Here is a 20,839-nt window from a genome sequence, read left to right as displayed (position 1 = left end):
GCATAAGCTTGAAATTTTCCAGAACCGAAATTAAAAAATTAATTAAAATGGAGAGAAATAATTCAGTTCTTTAAATAGCAGCCTTCTAAGTAAATCAGCTTGTTTCAATAGGAACAAATTAAAACTGGAAGAGCTAATGTTATTATAGAAATAAAATTTCCTGGAATAGACAGTGAATGTGACCACATATAGTCCCACCTTTTGCCAATGAGGAAAGTCCAATTTATATAATCAACTGGGGAAGAACTAATTAATGTCCCCTACAGCAAAACTTACACATCTTCTTCTACTCGAAGCTGTTGAATGTGTGATTTTATCTTTTGTCCTGAAGTTTTTAAGATGATATTTTCTAGGAGGTGAAAATCATCCTGATTAAAGAGCTCATTATCTTCCAGTGGCCCAATGATCTGGGACAAAAGAGCAGACAGTCAGTGTGAAGAGCATCTGCACCAGCTGCAACCAGCAGCCCTTTGTGGTCTCTCCCAGAACCCAAATCTCCTGAAGGACCCAAGACAAGTGTATATGTCTCAATGAAATTAATGAAAAATCAAAACATAAAGCCTTAACCAACTCACAGCTGTTTGTTTACTGATCAATCTCTTACGTAGAAGGTAGGCTTATCCACTTCACATTATTTTTACAGTGATAAATTTGACATAAAATATGCTAGTAATGTAGTTTTCATTCATTCTCACTGAATATAAACAAAAAAAAAAACTCCTTTATGTGTCAAAGGTCAGATTGACTTCTGTCCTGAAAGCCACCACACTCACCACCTCCCACAACACCAGGAAGGCTCCACACAAGGTCACTGATGTCAAAAGCATACTTCCATGGAAATAAAGGGCAGCCACATCACTGATGCATGGTAAGCCCTAATCATCTCTGTTTGAACAGTCTACTAGCTTCTGAGGACAGTTCTGCAAAGACTGTTCATGGACCTAAGTGAAGTCAAGTGTGTTTCAGCCTGACAAATGCTCACCCTGCCATTGCTGATCACCGCCCTCTGTCCCTTCTTCAGCTTCAGAACATCCTTGCAGTACATGGCATGAGACAAAATGAAATCCAGCTTGGAAGACTCAAAGACCTCTTTGAAAAGACCGAAATCCATGCCCTGGGAAAGCAATGGTTATTAAGGGAAAGTAGCTGTTATTAAGCAAACCTTAAGAATGAATAATAATAATGAATACATCATAAACTGTACTTTTATTGGAAACTAATTACTAACGTTCACAGTCAACATCACGATGTCTCAATTCTCCATCTGCACCTCCTCTCCCCCTTATAAAACTGCTTGTTTCTTATTCCCATTTTCTCATGTAACTTGTTCAACTGGCAGACAATTCTTCAAGAATATCTGTATTCTGCATTTTATTTTAATTTTATTTTTATTATTATTATTTTGGACAGGCAGAGTTAGAGTTAGAGAGAGAGAGAGAGAGAAAGGTCTTTCTTTTCCGCTGGTTCCCCCACAATGGCTGCCACGGTCGGCACGCTGCGCCGATCCAAAGCCAGGAGCCAGGTGCTTCCTCCTGGTCTCCCATGCGGGTACAGGGCCCAAGCACTTGGGCCATCCTCCACTGCCTTCCTGGGCCACAGCAGAGAGCTGGCCCGCAAGAGAAGCAACAGGAACTAGAAACCGGTGCCCCAACTGGGACTAGAACCAGGGTGCTGGCACCGCAGGCGGAAGATTAGCCAAGTGAGCCGCAGCACCGGCCGCTGCATTTTATTTTTAAAAACTGTTTATTTGAAAGGCAGAGACAGTCAGATAAGGAGCCCCCATCTTCTTGTTCGCTCCCCATATGACTTCAACAGCTGGACCTGGGCCAGGCTGAAGCTGGAGCCAGGAATCCAGGTCTCCTCCCAAGTACTTGACAGGGAAACAAGTACTTGAGCTATGACCCCTGCTTCCCAGGCCGTGCACTGGCAGGAAGCTGGAAGCAGAAGCAGGGCCAGGAATTGGACCCAAGTACTCAGAAGTAGCCTTCTCAATGGCTGTGCCAGACACCTGCCCCATTCTACATTTTAAATCTTGCTAATTTCAAGTGACAACTATTTTTTATAACTGAAATTTCATGTATACACATTATTTTATATGAAATTTTCAAATTATAAAAAATTAAAACACTCTCAGAAAGTACAATTACATAAATGAATTTGGGTTTATACTGGAAACACATCAAGAGCACCCAAGCAGGGCTGGCAGTGTGGCACAGCGGGTAAAGCCGCTGCTTGTAGTGCTGGCATCTCTTATGGGCACTGATATGAGACCCAGTTAAATCACTTCTGATCCAGCTCTCTGCTATGACCTAGGAAAGCAGTAGAAGATGGCCCAAGTCCTTGGGGCCCCACACTCACATAGGAGACCTGGAAGAAGCTCCTGGCTCCTGGCTTCAGATTGGCCTAGCTCTGGCCATTGCGACCAGCAGATGGAATATTTCTCTCTGCCTCTGCCTCTCTGTAACTCTGCATTTCAAACAAATAAGTAAATATGTAATTAAATTAAAAAGAGCTCCAACTTTTAAGTGGCTCAAACTTCACTCTTGTGCTCTATAAACCAATCAAAACATTGCCTATCTTTAAAAAACTGTGCAGAACAAATGGCTTTGTACACAGAAAAACTTTTATCATGCACATCTTGAAACACAGGCAAGTTTAAAATGTGATAGAATTATTTCTTGGAAAGATCTTCCAAATTAAAAACAAGGCAAAATCCTGGGACTCTGGATTGTGAATGGGAAATGTCCCACGGGGGTTAACTTTTATGGCAAAGTACAGGATGGGGGGTGGGGGGGCAGCCTTGTGAAATGCACGGAGCCTGACTTACCCCAACGGAGAACTCCTTGATATCAGCTCCAGCGGCCAGAGCCTCTGCAGTCTCTTGCTTGGCCATTTTGGTGATGAAGTTCTTGGCCACATTGGAGGTCTGCGTTTGGAGGGCTGCCCAGATTGCTCTGGAGATCTGAGTGTCCTTATAAGTTATCTCTGCACTTGGATTATTGATCATGCTTATCCTTACATTGTTACTGGATTTCTATTTGCAAAGTGGGAAATAAAGAATTATATGGCAAATGTTTAAAACTTCAAAAGCAGCACAGACATCGGTTACATTCTTGCCCCACAATGGCGTGCAAACCCCGCCTTATACTCCATCTTTTCTTCCTTAACTTGAAACCATCCTTCAGGGTCTGCTCAAACCCTTCCTGATTCACATGGCCTTTCTAGATTCTTTGTACAAATGAATCTCTCCCTTGCAAAGGCAGGAATCCCTGTGGGAAAAGATGTCTGGAACCTATCAAACCAAAGAAGTGAATATGGCAGTACTTCAAAACATTCATGGAAAAGTCGAACAAAGAGACAAGCTTACAGGGTAGGCACTGTGGCACAGTAAGTTAAGCCACAACTTGGTGACACTGGAATCTGATATCAGAGCAGGTTTGAGTCCTGGCTGCCCCATTTCTAATCCAGCTCCCTTCTAAGGTGCCTGGGAAGGCAGCAAAGACAGCCCAAGGTCTTGGGCCTCTGCCACCCATGTGATCTAAATAAAGTTCTAGGCTCCTGGTTTTGGTCTGGAGCAACCCTGACTGTTATGGCCATTTGGGGAGTGAACCAGTGGATGAAGGTCAATCATTATTCTCCTTCCTTCCTGTCTTCCTCTTTCTCTCTCTCTCTGAAAGATTTATCTATTTATTTGAGAGGCAGAGTTACAGAGAGAGGGATAGACAGAGAGAGAGTTCTTCCATCCTCTGGCTCACTCCCAAGATGGCTGTAATGGCTAGAGCTGGGCCAATCTGAAGCCAGGAGCTTCTTCTGGGTCGCCTACAGGGGTACAGGGGCCCAAGAACTTGGGCCATACTTCACTGTTTTCCCAGGCACACCAGCAGGGAACTGAACCAGAAATGGAGCAATTGGCATCTATATAGGAGGTAGGCACTGCATGTGGAGGCTTAATCTACTATGCCACAACACTGGCTTCTTAGCCTTTCAAACAAATAAATACATATTTTTAAAGATAGCTTATTTTTATGCGAAAATACTGACATCCATGCAGCTTTTTCATAACATACATTTTCAATGAACTTTTTGAAGACCCCTCTGTGCATGGGCATCAGAATTTTTGTACTGAAATAAACATAACTTTTAATTCCATTTTCCATGAACTTATTGCATAAGTAAGAGAAATTTATACTTCTATGTACATCACAGGACATGTGTGAGAATATTCATGGCAGCATTCTTTATAACAGTACCAATTAAAAATAATCCAAATGCCCCTCAATTAAATTAAATAAAACTCTGTGGTTCAGCTATAAGATATACCATGAAAAAGAACTAAATATCACCACTTAAAACAACATGGATAAAGCTCACAAAATGTTGAACAAAGAACACAAATTCAAGCAAATACATATTATAAGATTCCATGCCAATAAAGTAAACAGCAGGCAAGCTTATTCCAAGATGTGAGGAGAGGGAAGGGGTAGTAACACGGAAGGACTTTCGGGAATTTGATATTCCACTTCTTGACCTGCTGGTGCTCACATCAGTAGGTTTACTCTGTGACACTGTCTTATGGTTTGTGCATTTCCTGTGTACCTATATATCCCTTCAGTTAAAATATTTTCTTCAGGGTCTGGCATTGTGGCATAGCATGTAAAGCCGCCACCTGAGATACCAGCATTCCATATGGGTAGCTACTAGTTTGTGTCCCATCTGCTCCTTCTCCACTTCTTCTTCTTCTTCTTCTTCTTCTTCTTCTTTTTATTTTTTATAAAAAAGATTTCTTTATTTGAAAGGCAGAGTTACAGAGAGCAAGAGGCAGAGCCAGAGAGAGAGAGGTCCTCCATCCACTGGTTCACTCCTCAAATGGCTACAACGGCCAGAGCTGGGCCGATCCAAAGCCAGGAGCCTGGTGCTTCCTCTGGGTCTTCCACGTGGATGCAGGAGCCCAAAGACTTGGGGCATCTTCTACTAATCTCCCAGCCACAGCAGAGAGCCGGATCGAAAATGGAGCAGCTGGGAATCGAACCGGTGCCCACAGGGATTCCTGTAGTGCAGGCGGAGGCCTTACCCACTACACCACAACACCAACTCCTGCTCTACTTCTATTCCACCTCCCTGCTAATTGCCTGGAAAAGCAATGGGAGATGGCCAAGTGTGTGGGCCCCTCCTACCCACGTGAGAGACCCATAAGAAAATCCTGGCTCTTTTCTCTTGGCCTCGGCCTGGCCCAGCCCTGGCCATTGCAGCCATATGGGGAGTGAACCAACAGATGGAAGATCTCTCTCTCTCTCTAACTCTGCCTCTCAAATAAATTAATAAATCTTTTAAAAAGTAAGGCACTTGACACATTAGTTGAGAATGAAATCACTAAGGCTATTAACTAAGGGTATTCCTAAGTTCGGTAAGGGTCTGCAGGACAGAGCAGAGAGAAGAAATAGTGGGCTGCATAGTTTGGATGATGCTGGAAAATAAAATGTTCAGGATCAAGAATTTTTTTTTAAGATTTATTTATTTATTTGAAACTCAGAGTTACAGCAAGAGAGGGAAAGACAGAGAGATCTTCTACCCACTGGATCACTCCCCAAATGGCTGCAACTGCCAGAGCTGAGCTAAGGGCCCAGGCATTTAGGCCATCTTCTGCTGCTTTTCCCAGCAAGGAGCTGTATCAGAAGTGGAACAGCCTAGATTCAAACTGGCATCCATATGTGATCGCAAGCTGTGGCCAGCCCCAGGACTAAGAATTTTGATGTGTCGCTCTCTGACAACAACACTCTCAATAAGAATCCATTTCTTCTCGGCCACTTGCCATTGCCATTTGCCCCAAACTTATTAGTCATGTGCAGCGTATCTGCCAGAGCATCTTGAGTGTACTCGTCTTCATGCCTAGATCTCCTGAGATTCACACATCACCTGTGCCTGCCAGGTGCTGCCCCCACTTTCAGCCCCCTCATGTCTTCCTACAACGTGCAACACAGTCATTGCAGCATCTCTGCAGCACGTGAACAGTAACACAATGCAAACCTGTCTGTGCTGAGGATATCTCTCTGTTTTGCCCTAAAAGAACCGATTCCCTTAAGCAACCCTTTCCTCACAAGCTGGCAAACCTCTGAAGAAACAATGCTCGTTTCCCTCAAGCACTAAGAAAACAGGACCGCCATGTCACACCAGAACAATCCCACCAGCACAGAGATGCCCATAAGGACAACCAGGGATGCAAACGGAAACACAGAATGCAGTGTAGATACTTGCCTGATGTTTAATAGCATCATACAGTAATTGCCGTCCAGAGGAGCTATCAAAATCCCCAACAACCCAGAAAGTCACTGGCCTAATAAAGGACTCATCTGTAGAAAAAGAGGAACAACAAACTGAGTTGGAGGATAAACACACATCCTATATTTCAACGTTGTTGTTAAACTAAGTGATTTCCGAAAACCATGCAAAAAACAAAAAACAAAAAAAAAAAAAAGGACAACGAAAGCTTAATAATGATACAAAGTGAAAGCAGTGAAGCTTCTCTACCAAAAGGAAAAGGGGATAAGCTTCCAAGTGGCTTGGAACATGCACTGATTAATGCTACTATGGTCTGGGCATCTGTTAGCATACAGGTGAAAAAGAGTGTTTGAAAATGTAGGTAACATATGATAATCATTAACTATATTAATTTAACTTTTTGAAATATAATTCTTTGCAGGCAATTATACAAAAGATAACTGCATTGATTTAGTGTACTGTTACCCACAGGTTCCAGAAACATTACAATCAAGTGTCAATAAATTTTGAATAACAATTGTGCCTGAAACCAAGTAAGATAATTAAGAAAAAGAATAGAACATTCTAAAGTTTTAAGTTACCATAAATTTCCTTGGAGGACATTCCTGCACAAGGTAAAGGAAAAAGAGTAGAAGAAAAGAAAATGTCATTTCTGTAATTAATGCCTACCAAAGGAGTCAAAAGTTTAAACATGAGCTGTGCTTCTGCCTGCTCCTCGGTCCCATCAATGTTACCTCACTACTCCAGTACCCCTTAGAAACAATGTCTTTGAGGAACCAACTGGAGAAATTGTTCTTCCATGTTTCTGGGAAGCCAAACGTCCTCTCCAGGAGAAGACTACAGCCCAGATGCAAACAACTTCCTAACCTGACAGCCTGTGTGCCTTTGAAAGGAAGTAAGCATGAGTACAAAGAACCTGTCTGCCATTGAAAGGGCATTATTTGATAGCATCATAACCTAACTGCATAATTTCATATAAAATCAGCTTGAAAAATTGCACCAAGCTTTCTAGAGCCCACTTTATCTTATAAACCCTAACAAGAAATGAAATGAACTCTATATTGCCACTAAAGAGGCAAGTCAAACCCATTTTCAACCCATCAGCCCAATTTTACATTGCAAATGTTTTCCATGCTGAGCCAATGCAGGATTTCTCTTTTTGAGTTGAATAGCTAATGTAACATTTATACAGTGATTCTAAACATTATTATAAAGAATTAAATTTTAAACAAGTATTTTCTGAGCTCAAAGCATTGCAAAAATAAAAGAAATTAAAGAATTTTTCTTTCCCCAACAGACATTAACATATTTGTAAGTACAAAAAAAAAAAGTCAAATCTAAGATAAGCCCCAAATAAATTACCTTTCTTTGTCAGATAGTTCATACTATTGGCTATTGCAGCACTCTTTCCTTGGGAATCCAAGACAGTAAATCTAGCATAATCATCCACAAAGAAGTTATCTAGGAAGAAAAAAAATTGAAACTTATATAACTAATAGGCTTTGTTTCAGTCTAATGTTTTCAGCTGCTGAGTTCACTTAACCATAAATTAAGATATATAAAAATGCAGGAGTGAGGCTGGCATTGAGGTAAGCAGGTTAAGATGCCACTTGTTACACTGGCATCCTACATCAGAGTGCTGGTTTGGGGCCCCAGCTGCTTCTCTTCTGATCTAGCTCCCTGCTAATGTGCCTGGGAAAGCAGTGGATAAATGTCCCAAATACTTGGGTCCCTGCCACATACATGGGAGACACAGGTAGAATTCCAGGCTCCTGGCTCCAGCACAGCCCAGCTCTGGCCAATGCAGTCACTTGGGAAGTGAACCAGCAAATGGAAGATCCCTCTCCCTCTTGCTATTGTGTCTTTCAAATAATTTTTTTAAGAAATGCATGAGTGAGGGGCTGGTGCTGTGGTGCAGCAGGTTAAAGCCACGGCTGGCAGCGTCGGCATCCCTCATCATATGGGCACCGATTCACATCTGGGCAGCTCGATTTCCAATCCAGCTCTCTGCGATGGCCTGGGAAATCAGTAGAAGATGGTCCAAGGCCTTGGGCCCCTGCAACCGTGTGGGAGACCCAGAAGAAGCTCCTGGCCTCAGATCAGCTCAGCTCTGGCCACTGCAGTAATTTGGGAAGTGAACCAGCAGATGCAAGACCTCTCTCTCTCTCTCTCTTTCCCTCTTTCAAATAAATGAAATAAATATTAAAAAAAAAATAAAATAGATGAGTGAGATATCTTATGTTCTGTGTTTATTGGAATATGACTTCCTACTCCATTAATCACCGTAAAACACAAAGTTTTCTTAGAATTATATCTATGAAGTACATGAAATAGCTATTCTCTTTATAGTAATAAATGTTTTAAAAACCCACAAATCTAATAAATAACATAAATATCTCACATAACGATCATCCATTCCTATCACTTCACAACTGAAGAATAATCTCCTAAGGTAAAGTGACAGAAAGCAAGATCTTCCAACCACTGGCTCACAACCCAAATGCCTGAAAGAGCCAGGAGCCAGGAATTTACTGAGTCTCCCACATGAGTGGCAGGAACCCAGGCACTTGGGCCATTACTCTCTGCATCCCAGGTATATGAAGAGGAAGCAGGATGGGAAACAGAGTAACTGGGACACAAATTCATACTCTGATGTGGGTTGCAGGAGTCTCAAGCATCGGTTTAACTTGCTACACTAAAATATCAGCCTCCAAAATAACATTTTTTTACCCTTAACAGAAATAAAGGACATTTTTACTATTTTTAGATATGGATCTTCTCCAATACATACATAATCTTCTCCAATACTCTTATCAATCATCTCCCCCCAGATTACTGTTGTTAAAACTCCAGTTTCATCATCATCCCCTTGCTGAACTCTCCAGTAATTTCTTCCTAGCTACAAAATAGTCTCTCTAGTCTAGGACCATTAACCTCCTGCCTCCAGCAATCTCACCAATCTTAAGCCATTACACCCCAAACCACATGCTACTGTTCTTGTCATTGTCTGCTAAGCACATGTGCCTACACATCCATCTACTAATCTGTGTATCTGCTTAACCATTTATCTTTTTTTTTTTAAGATTTTATTTTATTTATTTGAAAGACAGAGTTACAGAAAGAGGTAGAGACAGAGAGAGAGGTCTTCCATCCATTGGTTCACTCCCCAGATGGCCACGATGGCCGGAGCTGTGCCGATCTGAAGCCAGGAGCCAGGAGCTTCTTCCAGATCTCTCCTGCTTCCTCTTCATATACCTGGGATGCAGAGAGTAATGGCCCAAGTGCCTGGGTTCCTGCCACTCATGTGGGAGACTCAGTAAATTCCTGGCTCCTGGCTCTTTCAGGCATTTGGGTTGTGAGCCAGTGGTTGGAAGATCTTGCTTTCTGTCACTTTACCTTAGGAGATTATTCTTCAGTTGTGAAGTGATAGGAATGGATGATCGTTATGTGAGATATTTATGTTATTTATTAGATTTGTGGGTTTTTAAAACATTTATTACTCCCACGTGGGTACAGGGGCCCAAGGACCTGGACCATCTTCTACTGCCTTCCCAGGCCACAGTAGAGAGCTGGATTGGAAGAGGAGCAGCCAGGACTAGAACCGGTGCCCATAAGGGATGCTGGTGCTTCAGGCCAGGGCGTTAACCCACTGTGCCATAGTGCCGGCCCCAACCATTTATCCTTTTACCCAATGATGCACCTTGCACATGCAGTACCTCCCATCCTTTTAGTCACTATCTGACCATAACATCATGTGGTGGAGAAGAGATGGCATCATGGTTTTAAAAAATCAGTATCCTTCCAGAAAGGTTCCAGATGGCAGAAGTCCAAGACGCCTGGGTGATGGTGCTAGCACCACTCAGTCAGGAGAGTGAAAGCCGCTCCTCACTGGCAAACGCACCAGGTTCAGCTCACAGCCTCCATCCCTGCTTCACTGCTCACTACTGCAACACCGGCTGCTCTTTATTCACGTATATTACAAAGACTACCCTGCCTGTTCAACTTAAAATGATGAAAACAACAAAAACTTAGGACAAAGAGTAATAATACCCCTTCCCTTGCTTTAGAAAGACTAATGATAAAAAGCCAAAGGCCAGCTGTGAAGAAATAATTTAGTATTCTAAGTATTTCTTTTTCAAATCTAAGCATATATTTGCATTTATATTTATATTTTTTCTGTGTATGTTTATGTGCTTATATACACAAAAACATAAAAATATTTTTCCTGGCCTAAAGAAATTCAGTTTTGGGGCCGGTGCTGTGCTGTAGCAGTTAAAGCCATTGCCTATAGTGCTGACATCCCATATGGGTGCCAGTTAAGTCCCGGCTGCTCCATTTCTGATCCAGCTCTCTGCATATGGCCTAGGAAAGCAGACGATGCCCCAAGTCCTCGGGTCCCTGCACTTGGTGTGGGAAACCTGGAAGAAGCTCCTGGCTCGTGGCTTCGGATCGGCACAGCTCCAGCCATTGCAGCCATTTGGGGAGTGACCCAGTGGATGGAAGACTTCTCTCTCTCTCTCTTTGCCTCTGCTTCTCTGTAACTCTGCCTTTCAAATAAATAAATAAATCTTTAAAAAAAGAATATACATTAAAAAATAAAATCTGAATTCTATATAGGTGTAAGCAATATAAAAACAGATTTTTTTCTTTAAAAAAAAGAAATTAGGTTGCAGGTAGATTAAAAATAGTACTATGAAGTAACAACTATAAGGAGATGTTTATGTCATTATACTTAACTATAGCAACAAATATACTGTTGTGACTTCACCATTATACATATTTTCCTTCTCCAAAGTGATCCATGGACAAGTGATGACAGCTCCACCTTATTTCCAGGAGTTTGCAGAAGTGACCATCAGAGTCTCAATGGAATTCATAAGAAACAAACTGCACCCAGGCTTCACACTTCTAGTTCTTTTTTTTTCCCAAGATTTCTTTCTTTATTTGAAAGTCAGAGTTACACAGAGAGAAAAGGAGAGACAGAGAGAGAGTGAGGTCTTCCATCACTGGTTCACTCTCCAGTTGGCTGCAATGACTGGAGCTGCACCAATCCGAAGCCAGGAGCCAGGAGCTTCCTCCAGGTCTCCCAAGTGGGTTCAGGGGCCCAAGGACTTGGGCCATCTTCTACCGCTTTCCCAAGCCATAGCAGAGAGCTGGATCATAAGTGCAGCAGCCGGGACTCTAACCAGCGCCCATATGGGATGCCAACACTGCAGGCGGCAGCTTTACCGGCTATGCCTCTGCACTGGCCCCACACTTTTAGTTCTTAAAAGGTATTCTTAGTGGAAAACACTCAAATGTCTCCCACAAAAAGAGTAGAGATGTGTGGACTATCTAATGTATTATTAATCAGCCATTAAAAGGAATGAAATATCCATATAGGCAACAATATGAATGAGCCTTAAGACCTTGCTAAGCAGTCAATGTTGTATCACTGCAGGTTAAGCTGTTGCCTGTGATGTCAGAATCCCATATCAGAGTGCCAGTTGAAGTCCTGGCTGTTATACTTCCAATTCATCTTCTTGCTAATGCATCTGGGAAAGCAGAAGATGGCCCAGGTATCTAGGCCCCGGCCATCCCCATAGGAGACCAGGATGAAGCTCATGGTTTCAACTTGGGCCAGCTCCAGCATATACTAGCCAGTTAGAGGGTGATACAGTAGATGGAAGACCTCTGTCTCTGTCTCTTACTCTGCCTTTCAAATAAATAAATAAATCTCTTTTTAAAAAAGAAACCCATCTTAAGAGCTCAAGAGGAAACAAGTTTATAAGATTGTCTTGGGGCCAGCGCTATGGCGCAGTGGGTTAAAGCCCTGGCCTGAAGTGCCAGCAACCAATATGGGGGCCAGTTCAAAACCTGGTTGCTCCACTTCCAATCCAGCTCTCTGCTATGGCCTAGGAAAGCAGTAGAAGATGGTCCAAGTCCTTGGGCCCCTGCACCCATGGGGGAGATCCAGAGGAAGCTCCTGGCTCCAGGCTTTGCATCGGTACAGCTCCGGCTGTTGCAGCCAATTGGGGAGTGAACCAGCGAATGGAAGATCTCTCTCTCTCTGCCTCTCCTTCTCTCTCTGTATACTCTTTCAAATAAATAAAGAAATCTTAATTTAAAAAAAAAAGATTGTCACACTCTGGCATTACCTTCTGAATATCACAATCTAATAAATGCAGAGATTTTGAAGCATAAATCAGAAAAAGCCCAAAGTTGTTTCTGAAATGCTCCTTACTACTTGCTGTTAAATCCAGGTACACTCGCTGAGCTGTCAAAATCCTAGAATTGATTCGAGGAACAACATTTGGCTGATTCATGATATATTCTACCACATCTTGATCGTGGGACAGTTCACCCTATAGGAAAGAAAAAAGAAAGAAAGAAAGAAATGGAAGGAGAGGCACTGAGCATATTTGTTCAATAATAATTCATCAGGAATAAAAACTTAACTTTCATTACGTTGATAACAGCTAAGGATAGAAGTTATCATGTTGTAGGTCCCTGTCATTACCAAGCACATAGCTGGATGTTTTATGTACAGTGTATCTATCAAGACAGGTGTTACTGACATTCATTCTGAGGATCAAGAAGTTGAGACACTGAAGTCACAGAGCTAATACAAAGCGAATATTAACCACAAATCCATGCTCATTTGGTCTGTCACACAGCACTGTTTCCCCAGAAGTGAGCAAGCTCTACAAACTAGTTAAGAACAAAAATAAGCAGTAATGTATACCGAGATCTACTCACAGTTAGCTTCTTTTTTTTTTTTAATTTTTTTTTTTAATTTTTTTTTTTTGACAGGCAGAGTGGACAGTGAGAGAGAGAGACAGAGAGAAAGGTCTTCCTTTGCCGTTGGTTCACCCTCCAATGGCCGCCGCGGCCAGCGCGCTGTGGCCGGCGCACCACGCTGATCCGATGGCAGGAGCCAGGAGCCAGGTGCTTTTCCTGGTCTCCCATGGGGTGCAGGGCCCAAGCACCTGGGCCATCCTCCACTGCACTCCCTGGCCACAGCAGAGAGCTGGCCTGGAAGAGGGGCAACCGGGACAGAATTCAGTGCCCCAACCGGGACTAGAACCTGGTGTGCCGGCGCCGCTAGGCGGAGGATTAGCCTAGTGAGCCGCGGCGCGGGCCTACTCACAGTTAGCTTCTTTCTAGAGAAGAAAGCAAAAGGTCTTCTCTCAGTCAATTCATATATTGTATAATAAAAATCATTCCAGACTCTTTAAACCTTAGGGATCCATGTCTAGAGTCAAGAGTTACACTGAGAGAAAATGAAATCATTTTTGCTATTCTTCCCTTCCGTTCAACTTATTATAGAAATGGTTGTATTTCTAAAAGGGTTTCCCTAGGCTAACATGGCATTGATCAAAACAATGTCAAAGAAAAAGATGAGAAATGAGATGTTCAAAAGGGGTTTTGGGGCCGGCGCTGCGGCTCACTAGGCTAATCCTCCACCTAGCGGCGCCGGCACACCGTGTTCTAGTCCCGGTCAGGGCGCCGGATTCTGTCCCGCTTGCCCCTCTTCCAGGCCAGCTCTCTGCTGTGGCCAGGGAGTGCAGTGGAGGATGGCCCAGGTGCTTGGGCCCTGCACCCCATGGGAGACCAGGAAAAGCACCTGGCTCCTGGCTCCTGCCATCGGATCAGCGCGGTGCGCCGGCCGCAGCACTCTCTGCTGTGGCCAGGGAATGCAGTGGAGGATGGCCCAGGTGCTTGGGCCCTGCACCCCATGGGAGACCAGGAAAAGCACCTGGCTCCTGGCTCCTGCCATCGGATCAGCGCGGTGCGCCGTCCGCAGTGTGCCGGCCGCGGTGGCCATTGGAGGGTGAACCAACGGCAAAGGAAGACCTTTCTCTCTGTCTCTCTCACTGTCCACTCTGCCTGTCAAAAAAATAAATAAATAAATAAAAAAGGGGGTTTTGGAGATTTCTGACACATTCTTTGGAGTCTAAAGTGTCACATGCATGATACCCTGATGCATGTCCAGGAAAAAAAATCTTAGAAGGTCCCAAACTTTCCCTTCTATCCTTGAAGCTGAGAGCAGGAACTGAAGGCTGAATTCAACCCAGCTGAATACTGAAGGTGTGCCCCAACATGAGTACAAAGAATCATGGGAAAAACAGAAACTTTCTGGATCACATATTGAAGAAATTTGTTTATTCATTAGATGGCCAGTGGGCTAAACAAGCAGACTTCAGAGGACACACATGATAAACAACAGGCTAGAGCTGCAACAGCAAAAAGCAACAACAAAAAACCATAGTAAAGAATTTGATTTCTACAGGTGTCACTTTATATTATCTAAAGTGTCAAAATATTAAAAAAAAAAAAAAAAAAGGTGGGGGACAGTGTTGTAGCAAAGCAGGTAAAGCCACAGCCTGCATTCCCAGCATTCCATATGGGAACCAGTTCAAGTTCTGGATGCTGCACTTCAGAGCTAGCTCCCTATTAATGTACCTGGGAAAGCAGTGGAATACATTCCAAGTGCTTGGGCCCCTGCACCCACATCAGAGACTCGGAAGAAGTTCCTGGCTCCTGGCTTCAGCCTGGCCCAGCCTTGCCTACTGCAGCCATTTGGGGAAATGAACCAATGGATAGAAAATCTCTCTTCCTCTATCTCCCTCCCTCCCTCCCTCCCTCTCCCTCTCCATGTCTAACCCTGCCTTTCAAATAAATACAATAAATCTTGGGGATAAAACCAAAAATAAAAAATGATCATCTCCAGAAGAAGAAAGGGGCAGGAGGTAATGATTCGGCTGGAGCACTAGTTCTTGGGAGGCAACCGCATCAATCAGTGACAAGAATGTCTTTGTCAATTGTGGTGGGCCGGTCATATCATACCTGACAGCTTATACTATAAGGTAATGTATAGTGGGCCTCTAACAAGGGTGGGGAATGTGCAACCTGTGGGCCGTATAAGGCCACGAGATCATTTGGTCTGGCCCCGCCAAGGCAGCTGCAGGTGGGAACTAAAAGTAAATTTATAGCACAAGGTTTCGCTCAGAGGTGCAAATAATGTTCTCAAATTGGAGGTGATAGTTGCACAACTCCGTGTAACTCTCACTGAAAACCATGAAATGGCATAATTTAAAGGTTGAGTTTCATGGAATGTGACTAACATGTCAACAATTATACATACATGAACTTACATATAAATTAAAAATAATGAGTCTTTCCAAAGTCAAAATTCCTTACAAATAAACTTTTTATATTTTAAAAATAAACATTTAATCTTAAATCTAAAATTAACTCTTCAATTCCAATAAACGGAACTCTTTTGATTATTTTCATCATAATAGTACTAGGAATCTAACCAACTATTAACGGCAATATATAAACAATGATACTTAAAGAATCCTATTGCCTACTACAAGAGACTACAAAAACATAAGCAAACTATTCTCTAAAACTCAGCCTTGAATCGCCACTTACCAAGTATACCGCTCTTTGGAAGAAGTTTGTGGTCTCCAGGATTTTGTGCATTGTGATGGTTTCTAACTCATCAGGATCGAGCTGCTCCCTTTCGAAGGGCATCCCATTGAAAAGAACAACAGGCAGCGGACCGACTCCAGTCTGCTCATAGTAGCCTCTTGCTTCCTAAAGCACAAGGGCCCACAAAACACCATGTATTGGTTCTTTATGAAACAAATGAGACAAGATAATACACTTTTTTTTTTTTTTTTTTTTTTTGACAGGCAGAGTGGACAGTGAGAGAGAGAGACAGAGAGAGAAAGGTCTTCCTTTTGCCGTTGGTTCACCCTCCAATGGCCGCCGCTGCAGCCGGCGCACCGCGCTGATCCGATGGCAGGAGCCAGGAGCCAGGTGCTTTTCCTGGTCTCCCATGGGGTGCAGGGCCCAAGCACCTGGGCCATCCTCCACTGCACTCCCTGGCCATAGCAGAGAGCTGGCCTGGAAGAGGGGCAACCGGGACAGAATCCGGCGCCCCAACCGGGACTAGAACCCAGTGTGCCGGCGCCGCAAGGTGGAGGATTAGCCTATTGAGCCGCGGCGCCGGCTAAGATAATACACTTTTTGTACATGCTTGTACTAAGGAAGAAAAATTAACAGAAGTGATGGTAAAGGAGAAATAACTGAAGATAGTTCTTTAAGGAAAAAAAACAAAGTGACAGCATTAATCAAATTAACATCTTACTGAGTTTTTATATAACCACAAACCCTTGCAAATTAAGTGGTGTGGTGTGTGTGCAGCCCAGGCTCCCAGGAACGAGTTAAAAGTACTATGGTTAGCACTGTGCCATAGAACTTTCTCCAGTGATGGAAAAATTCCATCTGTGCCATCTAGTAGAATAACCAATAATCCCACATGGCAACTGAGTGCTTGGAATCAGGTTACTATGAATAGACAACTAAATCTTTAATTTTAATTGATTTTATTTAAGAAGTCACATGTGGCTAAAAGCGACCATATGGGCAGCACAGCTACAGACTATCATAAATTATTAGTGCCCCTAGCAGAAAGCTGGAGATGAAATAATTAAACCCATACCACTAACAAAAAAACTGCACCTGTGAAAAACAAAACATCTTTGCTCTAAGATATACTAAGTCCAATCTCTGCCCTTCTAAGGACAAAAGAGGTTGCTCAGCAGGAAAATGCCAGGGCAGGCGCTGGTGCTGTGGCACAGCAGGTTAAAACCCCAGACTGCAGCGCCGGCATCCCATATGGGCGCTGGTTCAAGTCCCGGCTGCTCCTCTGATGGCCCAGGTTCTTGGGCCCCTGCACCCATGTGGGAGACCCAGAAGAAGCTTCTGGCCTCGGATCAGCTCAGGTCTGCTGTGCAGTCATTTGGGGAGTGAACCAACAGAATGGAAGACCTCTCTCTCTCTCTCTCTTTCTCTCTCTCTCTCTTTCTCTGGCTCTACCTCTCTGTGTAATTCTTTCAGATAAATAAAATAAATCTTAAAAAAAAAAAAAAAGCCAGAGCAATACACTGGCGACTGTACCAGACATGGATGCTCTCCCTGACTGTAAACACTGGAGATGCTCTTCAGACTAGGTTTCCAAAGTAAAAACTGTTATCAGATGTAAAGAGGACTATTTTAAAAATCCTTGATAAACACCTAGTAAATAATCTTTTCTGAAAATCACAGCATAGTTTATAATTGTTCTTTAGACAGCACAAGAAGAAAAGATTTCACCTGGGCAAAATACTACCAGTCCTCAGTAACAGACTGCTTCCTGTCTAGTCCAATCTCACCATGATAATACAGGATGACACAGATTTAGCCGCAATGCAATGAGGTCTTCTAGGTTGGTCCCAGCCATTTCCTTATATTACTGTTAAAATTTTTAAATTGCTCTTTGAAATCCCAACTATTTCATAAATGTCCTCAATTTAAATTTAAACCTAATTTGAAAATCATCCTCTTACCCAATGAAAACAAAGCAAAATAAAATAACAAAAAATTATAAATGACAATAAGTAACACTGGCTTTCTGTGAAGATGGCACATTGTTTTGACTTTTACATACCTTCCTTCTTTATCACTTGTAAATAGTTTACAGGACCAAATAACAGAATTCAACCAAATTACCAAAGAGACAAAGTTAAAAACCACATGTGAAAATTTTCTACCAACAGATCACTATAAATGTTAAGTAATGATATATAATTTAAAGTCATTAATTATAAAGTCTTATATTAAGCCACTCACAAGTGGCAATTGAAATTAATGACTCAGGGTTAGTACGCCAAATAGAAAATGCCTGCATGTGTGTGCTAGAACTTTTCCTAATGCCATTATCTTACTGGCTTTGAAAGATACAAATAAATACCCAGCAGCCTACAGATCCTGCAGTTTGAATTTTAATTGCATTGCTTTCTTTGAGAAATAATTACTTCTTTCAAGTATCACAGAAATATCGCAGCCTCAGATTTGTAACAAAGCTACAGATATTTCTAAGTACAATGATGTTGATTAAAAGTAGTCCTAAAGCAAATCATCATTTCAAGCAAATGTACTTTCTTAGACTTCCTTGTGTGGGGGTAAATCCCTTGCAGTTTAAAAACTCTTCGTCATCATTAGCTTGTTAGGACTTCTGGGATCTTCTCAACATCCTGGCCTTGAGAGTTCCTATACTCAAACAGCTAGGGAATTAAACAGCTCAAACATAAATGCTCTATTTGTGCAGGGAAGGGCCCCAATCAGCACAAATCGCGAAAATACCACGTGTGGGTAAACTATGGAGGAGCCTGCCCTGTGATATGTCCGTTCCATTCTACACAGAATCAAACCTATACCAATACCCTTTCCGCCAGTTTGCCCACTCTATTCAATAATTTTTAAGCACATACTTTTCCTTATCATATCCAACCCCAAAGAAGAAGCTATTGTACTTTTCCCTCATAGGATAAAATTAAACATGTTCTAAATATAAAATATGACATATTCCATGAATTCCCTCAAATATTTGGTATTCCTGGCCCAGCCCTGGTTATTGTGGACTTTTGGGGAGTGAATTAGCAAGTAGAAAAACTGTCTCTCCCACTAATTCTGAATTTCAAATAAATAAATAAATCTTAAAAAAACAAAAAGTATATAAGAGAATATACACAGCTTACATACACAGACTATACTATTTTATATAAGGGATTCGAGAATCCAAGGATGTTAGTATCAACGGAATGTCCTGGAACCAGTCCCTACCCCCACTTCCCTGAGATAGAAATGAGAATTACACTACCACTGCATTGTGAAAAAAGAATTCTTCAAGTGTACAGTTAAGATGCATGTTAAAAGTCAATGACATTTTCACAAAAATGAGATACAAACTACGTTTTCAAAAAAATCACTAAAAAGTGATCTGGTTTCCAAAGTTTTAAATGTTAAGTACCGACACACTTAATCACAATGATCGTTATTTAAAAAACAGAGGGAAGCTAAGAACAGTAGAATGTTGCAGCCAAATGAGAAGCACCAAAGAATCTCCTACCTTCCGACTCTGATCGTAAGCAGAATCAATTCCTAAAATGCTGTTCACTTCTACATATGGATATTTCTTCTCCAGGACACTGACCACATGTTCAACTTTCACTTTTTCTCCAGTCCGCACCTTGTTATAGATCTGAAGAGGAAAAATCAGGTAACCAAATACATTTTTAAATCCAAATGTCAACACATTCATTACAAAATAATTTTGAATGTAGAGAAAAACATGGCCATTTTTCTTAAAAAGATAAATTAGGGCATGTTAGCAATTTTCTTTTCCACATACTTAAGACATCGTCCTAGAACTGAAATTCAACTTTTTAAAATATTCTAATCGCAGGGTGGGTTTTTAGCTTATAAGATAAAACACCAATTAGGACTCGTCACATATTGGAGCACCTGGGTTCCATTCCTAGCTCCAGCTCCTGATTCCAGCTTCCTACCAATGCAAACCCACTGGAAGGCAGCATGTGATAGTTCAAGGTAGCTCAAGCTCGAGGTCTTGCATATTAGGTGACAAGTTCAAGTAGTTCAGTCTGTCACCTAATATGGGAGACCTCGATTGCATTCCCAGTTCCCAGCTTCAGCCCCAGCCCAGCCCTGGCTGTTGTGGGCATTTGGGAAGTGAAACAGTGGATGGGAACACTTTCACTTTCTCAAGTAAATTTTTTTTGAAAAATCCCAAATCAACTCACAGACATGTTAAGCCCCAAACACATATAAGTAATATTTGAACTTAAGAACTTAGAGATATAAAATATGTATGGCATAATTCCTGTTTTTAAAAAAACAAACCAAACAGGCCCAAGCTGTGGTGTAGTGGGTAAAGCCACTGCCTGCAACACTGGTATCTTATATGGGTGTTGGTTTGAGTCCCGGCTACTCCACTTCTGATCCAGTTCTCTGCTATGGCCTGGGAAAGCAGTGGAAGATGGCCCCAGTCCTTGGGGCCCGCACCCATGTGGGAAACCCGAAAGAAGCTCCTAGCTCCTGGCTTTGATAGGCTCAGCTCCAGCCACTGCAGCCATCTGGGGAGTGAATCAGTAGATGGAAGATCTCTTTCTGCCTCTGCCTCTCTATAACTCAGCCTTTCAAATAAATAAATAAATCTTAAAAAAAAAAGTTAAAATACTTTAAAAAAAAAAAAAACCCAGGTCAAAAATAACAATGTTTGCATATGTATAGTAAGTAGAAGGATACCAGGCAATTGTTTAATGGTGCCTATCTTTAATAAGCATTAGGGAAGGGGGAGGGATGAGACAGAAATTTTAAATTGACACTTTTAATACTATTTGAATTGTTTCACAGAGATCATTACTTTTACAATAAAAAATAATCAGAAAAGAATGAAAACTTATATAATCCCTTCCTTCACACAAATATCTATGAGAAAAAACCTTTATAAAGCAAACTTCAAAGTACTTATTATTCTGAACAACTTATTTTTCTACGCATAGCCCTGCTAACTACCTTCCTTGTCCATTCTCACAGAGATCACAGCATCAGTCCACCAACTAGAATCCCTGTCACTCTCTTTTCCCTTCATCAGATCCATCTCCAAACAATGCTGCAGAATGAATTTTTAAATTTACGTTTGAACCCTTTTACTGTGGATACCCCAGCT

At 42.1% G+C, this 20,839-nt stretch overlaps 1 protein-coding gene across 5 annotated transcripts in view; it reads right to left on the bottom strand.

The window, feature by feature from the left end:
* Positions 1-20,839, bottom strand: part of UGGT1 (UDP-glucose glycoprotein glucosyltransferase 1) — a 115,349-nt gene that overhangs the window by 39,824 nt on the left and 54,686 nt on the right. For 3 of the 5 annotated variants that reach the window (XM_070071037.2, XM_070071039.2, XM_089329352.1), the window contains 9 exons: positions 19,220-19,351; positions 15,697-15,861; positions 12,500-12,620; positions 7,639-7,737; positions 6,858-6,881; positions 6,253-6,347; positions 2,828-3,034; positions 983-1,114; positions 277-407 (listed from right to left, as the gene is read on the bottom strand). In XM_070071037.2, coding sequence (XP_069927138.1) covers positions 277-407; positions 983-1,114; positions 2,828-3,034; positions 6,253-6,347; positions 6,858-6,881; positions 7,639-7,737; positions 12,500-12,620; positions 15,697-15,861; positions 19,220-19,351 — 1,106 coding nt within the window. The remainder of the gene's footprint in view (positions 1-276; positions 408-982; positions 1,115-2,827; positions 3,035-6,252; positions 6,348-6,857; positions 6,882-7,638; positions 7,738-12,499; positions 12,621-15,696; positions 15,862-19,219; positions 19,352-20,839) is intronic. The other 2 variants (XM_070071038.2, XM_089329351.1) reach the window with 1 other exon arrangement.

This window comes from Oryctolagus cuniculus, chromosome 3 (assembly GCF_051225735.1).
Source record: "Oryctolagus cuniculus isolate XC-2025 breed Fujian yellow rabbit chromosome 3, ASM5122573v1, whole genome shotgun sequence".
Classification (NCBI taxonomy): Eukaryota; Metazoa; Chordata; class Mammalia; order Lagomorpha; family Leporidae; genus Oryctolagus; species Oryctolagus cuniculus.
Note: the sequence above shows the minus strand (reverse complement) of the source record. Positions and strands in the feature narration are given on the sequence as shown.